At 42.7% G+C, this 8730-nt stretch overlaps 1 protein-coding gene across 1 annotated transcript; it reads right to left on the bottom strand.

Moving 5' to 3' along the window:
* Positions 1-79: 79 nt before the first annotated feature.
* LOC130187683 (galectin-3) lies at positions 80-2267 on the bottom strand. Its single transcript, XM_056405504.1, has 5 exons — positions 2211-2267; positions 1447-2007; positions 1268-1356; positions 907-1078; positions 80-249 (listed from the first exon to the last, which is right to left on the bottom strand). The coding sequence occupies exons 1-5, from the start codon at positions 2250-2252 to the stop codon at positions 91-93; spliced, it is 1023 nt and encodes a 340-aa protein (XP_056261479.1). The 5' UTR covers positions 2253-2267; the 3' UTR covers positions 80-90.
* Between the last annotated feature and the right edge of the window lie 6463 nt (positions 2268-8730).

Below are 8730 nucleotides of genomic sequence, written 5' to 3'. Positions count from 1 at the left end.
TTTTCTATATGTATCCCCGTATGCATTTCTGCTGCATTTACAACACACACACACACACACACACACACACACACACAGACAATGTGTTTCCTATGGAAGTGTCTCCAAGTTGACATAGGTGAGGACGACATCATGCAGGATGTTTATCCTGTCAATCTGGTTGAGCTCTCTGACACGGTGTCGGAACTCAAACAGCGGGAGGTTGTTCACTGCCACCCTGAACGCCTCATGAGTGCACAGGATCTTCATCTGGAACAGAGCCATCAAGACTGTGAGCCATCGTACATGCAGTGCTCAAATAAGTTCTTGTGTTGTGCCAAATCTTTTAACTGGCATTTCATTAAAGGATAACAATGTGCAGGAGGATATTTTTGTCAATGCAAAATCCAGGGAAACTTCAAGGCGCAATAGCAGAGAAACACACTGCAGTTGTCAGTAAACATGGACACAAGGACTGTTGGACACAAAGACAGAATTAGCTTAGATTAGTTACTGCTTGCTGATGCCTGTAAAGCGTAATTGTTATTGATGTTATTGAGCAACACAAGACCCCCACTGACCTCCAGGAGCCTCCCTGCAGTACATCTGTTCCCTTATCTAGGACTCGCTTGCACAAACGACTTTCCAACCCTTTCCATCTTTTCCAAACGTTAGCCTGACGTTAACCATGAGAAAGTGACCTGGAGTCAGTTAAAGGCACCATGTGTAGACTTTTGAAACATCAACATCTTGTAAAATTCAAATGAGACAGTGGTTAAATATGATTAGTAGCTTCTAGTAGACGTTGACACTTCAGGTGAATGAATGTGGTAAAGATTTGATTGATGTTAGCATGCTACACAAAGCAATCTTAAAGCCCAGTTCCTCAGTCCACCATGTGGCTAGATCCCATTTTCTAAAACTCACCTCAAATGGGCTCCCAGGAGCGAAGGGGAAGGGTCCCTTCAGGTCCCTCTCCTCTGGGCCCCAGCGCTCACCCAGTTTGTGGTTACGGACCACCACCTGTTTGCCCCCCTCACTGAAGCGAGGGTTGATATGAAAGGCAATGTCATTGCCTCTCAGAAAGTTCACTGTGAACCTGTGGGAGAGCAAAGCAGGTTGGACTTTCATCGGCACTGTATTGTCTCCGTTGAGTAGAATTTGTGTCTTTTCACCCGGACGATATTTTTATATACTGTACGTAACATGAGATAAGAGGTTATGGAGAAAACTAAATATGTACAAAACAGCATAGGGAGACACTTTAAGTACATACAAATAATCTTACATTTTAGCATTAGGTTTGACATGACCCAAGATGGTCATCATCATCTTGTCATACACCCCACGGGCCAGGTTCAGGTTGTATGGCACACTCTAAACAGTGAGAGAGGGACCATTAAACAACCTGGTGACCAATCAACATTGTAAGATTAATGCAAGTTAGATTCCTTGCATTCGACTTACCAGAGGTCCAGATGTGGGTGGAAGCCAGTGTACAGGCACGAGAGATGGATTCTGTCCAGGCCATCCTGACTGTCCCGGGTTATAAGGCCAGCCAGGGTGGGCAGGCCACCCTGGTACATTTGGATGGATGCTGGTAGCATGAGCAGGAGCGGGTGCTGGGACTGGAACTGGAGTCGGAGTTGGGACTTGAGCAGGGACCTGAACTTGAATTGGAGCTGTTGGCTGTGGAAGCTGATATTGGGTGCCGGGCCAGCAGGGCTGGCAGGGCTGACCTAGAGCTGGAGCTGGAGCTGGCATTATGGTTGTAGTTGGTGCAGGAGCCGGTGTAATGGTTTGCACCGGGGCTGGAACTGAAATTGTTGCAGGGACAGAGACTGGAGCTGGTTGTGGCCCAGGCCAGCAGGGCGTGTTTGGCTGGCCAGTCCAGCATGGTGCAGGCTGGGTGGGCTGTCCTGGCCACCCAGGGAATCCAGTTCCAGACGGTGGCAGGGTGGGCCAAAGGCTGTTAGCCTGTGGGGCAGAACCAGAGGGAGGGCAGCTGCTGCAGAGAGCATCAGAATGCTGAGGGGGAGGAGGAGAGGGGGAGGAAGGAGCGAGGGAAGGGTCAGGGGCAAGGATGGAGATACGGGGAAGAGTGAGGGTGGACAGGACAGAGGACACCAACTTGCAGTTGCAGACATGGCCGTTTGACAAAAGCAAAGATTTAAGCATTCATATTTAGATTGAAAAATGAGGAGAAAAGCAATGATTTGTGTCATTCTTACCAGTGTAGCGATCTGAGAATTTGATGAGGTACTTACATCCATGCTGCCTGTCAAAACAAAAGTGCACTTTTAATTACTTTACAGCTTTTTTTATTTATCGTGAGTATAACTATGGTCTCCGAGGACTTTACGACAGACAGACTGGAGAAAACCAAAACAGATCTTAATCAGAAATGAAAAAAAGAAAATGGAAATGCCACGTTATGAGACATGACAGCCTGCCAAACTAAGAATAAACCTTAAAACCTATGCTTTGGAACTATTTTATTGGAACAGTATAAAATGTATTCACTTCTTATATATTATATCTATATTTCAGAGCGTGCATTGCAGTCATAGTTCTCCAGGTGACCACCAGAGGACTTTACAGCTTTTCAAGATGCCAAACTGAAAGCAAACATTTGCTGCACTGCATGACTATTGTGTTTCCATATAGATATACATTGTTAACTAAAGCTTATTGGATGCCATGGGATGTACTAATTGAATGATGACAGCAGAAGCTGACCTGAGTCACACAGAAACATAACGGCACATTGATTCTGGGTTGTATGTGCAGTTAGAAAGGAATGTGCAATAACAATGATTCTTCGGTGTCCGCTCCATACCACCAATATATGATTGTTCTTGTGAGTGCAGATTTAAATTGCTGTTACTAGGTTATTTAAGTAAGCACATAGATTTGCTATTTCATCCAGTTTAATGGCTGCTATTAATAAGAAATACAACTCAGATATTTATGATTCTCAGTTGTGTATTGTAGGTGCTGTGCTTGAAAAATAATATTACTCATATAAATACATATTAAGACACAAGTTCTAATGGCATTTTATAAGTCTGTAGTTTTTCATCATTGAATTTAAATCAATAGCTTTGTTTTTGATCATGCCATAATCATAACTAATATTACTAATTAACGCACAGCAATCAAGCGGATAAGCTACATATACACATATGAAGTGTATGTAAGTATATTCTTTTATTAGGTTAACATTTTATCACTTTATCATTTCATTTGTTTAGTGCAAACCTGCAATATACATATATATACATATTACAGCAGGACATTAGCCCAGGACCTGAGAATACATTCTATTCCTGATACCATGAAAACTTTTAGCATGATAGAAATGATAGAAATATGAAGTATTTCGTACAAGCTGCAACAAATAAAATTTGATTGCAATTTGTTGAAGTTACCTTTTGTTCTCTTTTGTCCTCAGGTGCACCCAGGAGCAGGCTGCAGGCTGTGGTCTAGTTTAGGTGAACCAGAGCACAAAGCAACTCTCTTTTATAGCCTCAAACCCTCTCACCACTTGGTCACTCCTCACTTCATCACTCCACTTGTCAGAAAGAAATGCCACACCCTCACATGTCTCAACATATATGTAAATAACATGTGGTGAGCAATATGTAAGCTTTAGATTTTTAAATATGCAACTTAATCCATTTGGTTTTGTTCTTGTTATATTTATTGTCTCGTCCTAAGGAGACTTTCCAGACTTCAGTTGGTACTGAAAGTTAAGAAAGTCTTAAATAAAATAAAACTTAAAGGAAGGAAACTTGAAGTGTCTAATAGTCAAATGCTCGGCTGGAAACAATATCAAACCACTGAAACTATACAAAATGGTATATAATCTCCACATTCCTAGATCCACTGAAAGCACAATGACCTGTTTTTGTGTTAATGTGGTTCCCTTCACTGTTGAACAGTCATGGGACGGCGTAACGCTCATGCCATATCTGTCTAGGCTACACATAGTAACACAATTACAGCAGACAGACAAAGAAGTCAGGACTCTCTGCTGTTTCTATGTTCCACTGACTCAGCCATTGATAGCTGGAAAGTCAGACATTACTGCATGGTTCATCCTCTGGTTAATTCACTGCATTGGGCTCAGGCATCAACGTCTTACTTCAAATTTCATATTTTTGTGATGAATTTACAGTGGCAGAACTAACCGTCTGGCCTCTTCTAACATGTCAAAATACTGATTTCGATATTTTTGGGGAGAGATGTCAGGGCATAAAATCTCCAGGGCAACGACTTCATGACAAATAACACTCACATATGTGGATTCACACAATTGCACTGGTTGTTCCTTGCACTATTATTATATTAGCCATCATCTGAGCTGAAAAATGTCAGACATTTCAGAAGCGTCTTCGTATGCTAAGACTTAATCCTCAAAGAATTCAGCGCCTGACATTTATCCAGCTGGGTCTTTAATTTTAAACTCTATCTGCAGACAGAGAATGAAGAGCATCTTTTATATAGTGTACGATTTACTGTAACTCTTGCTGTCAGAGCTGACCCATCCCTTTCCAGTAAGTAAACTCTTAGGGTTAAAGGTAACTATTGCTATACAGCTTTGATTACCAGAATATAGTTGGCCCATACACACACACAGACACACACACACATACACGAAAAAGTAAAGTTTTTTTTTCTTTTGCACTCGAGTAAAAGTTGACTTTCATACAAATGGCCCACAGTTAGAATCCATTTTATTTCTCACAAAGTGCTTTTTCTGTCCACTGCATGCAGGGCCAGTAGTTAGCTGTCTGTCCCATTTTCTGTCACAGTTTCAGTTATGGTGTACTGCTTCCAAGGATATAAATACGTAAGGTATCTTAATTCACAAAACACTTACACACTTTAACAAATAGTGTTTTTAATGACCTTTTCTACAGCTCCTGCTTTAATGCTAGCATACTATTTCATTAATTAGCATGGACTCTTTTTTACAGACACAATCTTGATGATCTGACATTTTAAATCTACACTAAACCATGTGGCAAATATTCTGCTCAAGTGACAAACCATTGCTTTATAGGTCATATATAATTATATATAACTACCCTACATTTCTGCCACCAGTAAATAAACACACACAATATTATGCTGTTATACCTTCATGCACAATCTTCACACACAGACACACACACACACACAGACACACACACACACACACACACACACACACACACACACACACACACACACACACACACACACACACACACACACACACACACACACACACACACACACACATTAATTCTTCATGAGTTTATGAGAGCCCCCTGTAGCCTGACCTCAGGAGACCAGCTGTGGCTGTCAGTACCACACATTAGGCAAGAGAAGGGTGTGGCCATGTCAGACTGTTTGGGAGGTGGGAGCCTCTGCCTTTGTGTGTGTGTGTGTGTGTGTGTGTTTGTGTGTGTGTGTGTGCTTGTGTTTGTGTTTGTGTTTGTGTGGCAGCTCTCAAATCTGTTCAATGGAGCATCTGGGATGATTAGATCCTAATGTCTAATCATCTCCTACAAGCCGTTACAAGGCAAATTGTGTAGTTCTTTTTTTAAAAACGATTTTTAAGTGTTTCCAGAATTAAATAATAAACAGATGAATGCTTGTTTGCTCATTTGGCCATGCACAACAGGGACTGTTGTATATTAGAGCAAACAGTGAAATGTGTGGGAAATGTAACAGCAGTAATTATGTAGTTGTCAGTATATTGATTCAATGATATATCTACTCGACATTTATAGCAGCATTTTTTGCTGAGTAAAACTTGAAGCTGCACTAATCAATATTTTTTTTTTATGAACAATGGATCAAATGAATATGTGTAATGTGAAAGTGGTTGCTTGTAGATTTAAACCCACAGAGAATTATCACAGCTCTGCAGGGAGGTTCAATGCTTTAGCTCCTTGTTTTGATGGACCACAACTTAACTGTTTTGTTACACTTGTAATAGAAAAATCATATTCTGCACTTTGTATAACCCAGTTTGAACTTTGTGTCACCTGGCTTTGTACATCCCTTAATGTGAATATGTTCCCGCATGTATGCTCCTTATCTGGTAGTGTCCAGTAAAAACTAAGGTGTAGTTTGTCCTTGAACACACACCTGCTTCTTCTTGGTAGTTAGACAGTCAGGATGGCACCCAGAATTGTTCACACACACACATCCTGACCCTGCCTCCTTCTTTCTTTCTACACTCTTTGTTCGATATCAGTCTGCAGTCGCACTCTGTGTGACTGTACACTGATCCTTTGCAAAGCTCTTATTAAGATATACAAAGACAACTTGATCATTTTGTCAACTGTTCATTTTCAGATTTCCATCACAAACTTGGTGTCAGGAGTGGGATCGCACGACTGGGGGTGTCTGGACTCGGAGTCAAAGGGGACTCGCGATCCTGAAGCCAAATCTTCAGCCTCAACCTCCCCACAAAGACGGGTGAGACGGAGGAACTAAGACCCGAGGCCGGACTCACTCAGCGCTGCCATCAAAGACTGGTGAGAATCTGAAAATTGATTTCTAAATTAAAAAAGAAAAAAAAAGAGAGAAAAATACACAACAACATGATGAACCTGCAGCCCAAATTCAGGCTCATCAGACGTCTGATCAACAGCTGAGGCCACCACCGCTATATAACCTTGGCCTTCCCCCATCTCCTGTTCCCCTCATCTATCCTGATACATCTTGCTTACGACAACTTTTGGATGGGGAAACAGCAACAAAAGGTCAACAGCATGACTGTGCCTCCCCTTCTTGTACCAGGTCTGGTCTGGTGCTCAAAAGGTCTCTAAATCCATTCAACCCCCCATCACCAGCGAGACCTGATGCAGAGGGAAATGTTCACCAGGTCCTGAATTTCCCCACAGTGGAGGCAGCTGGTGCTGATGGACATCCGATGCTAGTCCACAGACCATGGACTATGGAGGACATGAAACAGGCAATGACTCACCTCCCATCACCATCAGATGGAGGTGGTGTGATATTTGCCGCTGAACTGACTGTTTTCTGTAGAGTTGTGGCCAACAGCTTCTGAACTGAGACGACTCCTGATGGTAAAAAATGGGCAATAATTGGGTCAAAGTATCAGCAGGATATCATAATGACAACGCAACCTACAGAGGACACATCGCAGATCTCTGTGGGCGCATCGAAACAGCATTCCCTGTGAGAATGGACATGTGCAAAATCTCCTCATGTAAACAAGAAGATGATGAGAGTGTTCACACCTATCTCACTCGTCTGACAGAGGTCCACAACGCACACAGTGGGCTGACACCTCCAGCTGACCCGAATGATAATGCTGTTACAGCATGGGAAGCTCATCTGAGAAACAGCTTCCTGAATGGATTGAAGCCAGAGATTTCCAGCATGGTGAAACGTACGTGCATCACTTGGGACTCAGGTAAGTTAAACCTCATCAGGGCACATGCTGTGCATGCTGCAAAAACCCTCAGAGAGGGCCAGAAGAAAGAAAAGAAGAAACACCTGCAAATGGCTACGCTGACTTTGTTCCAAGCGCATGCCAGAGGGCGCGGACGTGGCTGTGGCAGAGGCAGATTCAGAGGGGGCCTTGGGGGTTGATACACAACTGATCCAGATGTTTGTTTCCACTGTGGCGAAAGAGGACATTGTGCCAGAAACTGCCCAAAGAAAAATTCAGCGCACAAGGCTGATCGACTCGGGGGAGGGGGAGGAATCAGCATCTTTAACTTTGACCACACTGACGCAAGATGAGAGACAACCTACACATCAGACTGGTGCACCTCACACTCACACACACACACACTGATTGATGATGCCATAGCTCAGTTAGAGAAGGAACAGGAGACTGTGAACACACAGCCAATAAGCACATAAGCTAAATACTCAGCTGATGCTTGTACAGGCATGCCAACACACACACACACACACACACACACACACTCCTTGTACACGGCAAATGTGTAACGTTTCTTGTTGATTCTGGTGCAACACACTCTGTTATTAAAGCTGACACTTTTCCAACACCTCCAAAGATGAGTGGCAGATACGTGAGGTCTGTGGGGGCGTCAGGTTAATCAGTTCTGGAAAAATACACAACTCCATTATCATGCACTGATGATGTCACAGGCATATTTAAACATTCATTTTTGCTGTCAAACTGTTGCCCACAAAATTTGATGGGAAGAGATGTAATGTGTTTATTGGGTATTTGTCTTGTTTCAAAACCAGAGGGGTTATTGTTACTTGAACAAGTGAACTTGTGTTCCCTGACACTCACATATTTGTGAAATACAGCCCTGACATGCTGCCGTATGTGTATGAATGGAAGCTCTGCACGTCAGCTGTGACCTCCGTAACTCCTGCTCTTGTTGAAAAAGCACAAACACACACTCACGAACTCGAACTCAACACAGACACAGACTACATGAAACCACAAGACCTACGCTGCACTGCACACACACATGAAGGGAGAGATGCAGACTTTGAGAAATGATGGTTCAGAGAAGGTTGCATGAGAGAAAAGCTAACATTCAGTTGCATGTTACGGAACAAACACAGATGTGCTGTTTCAGTTACTTTACCCAAATGAACAAAACCAAAGCCAGGTGATGAATTCTCACCATATTTCTCTCCTGGTTCATACCCACACGTGTCAATTGCCAAACACAGAAAGGAAAAGACAGCCAAGATTTGGGTTCATGGGTGAGAAAATGTGTCAATGCAGAAATA

The sequence above is a fragment of the Seriola aureovittata genome, chromosome 19 (assembly GCF_021018895.1).
Source record: "Seriola aureovittata isolate HTS-2021-v1 ecotype China chromosome 19, ASM2101889v1, whole genome shotgun sequence".
In the NCBI taxonomy this organism is placed as follows: Eukaryota; Metazoa; Chordata; class Actinopteri; order Carangiformes; family Carangidae; genus Seriola; species Seriola aureovittata.
This window is presented reverse-complemented; position numbering and strand designations above follow the sequence as displayed.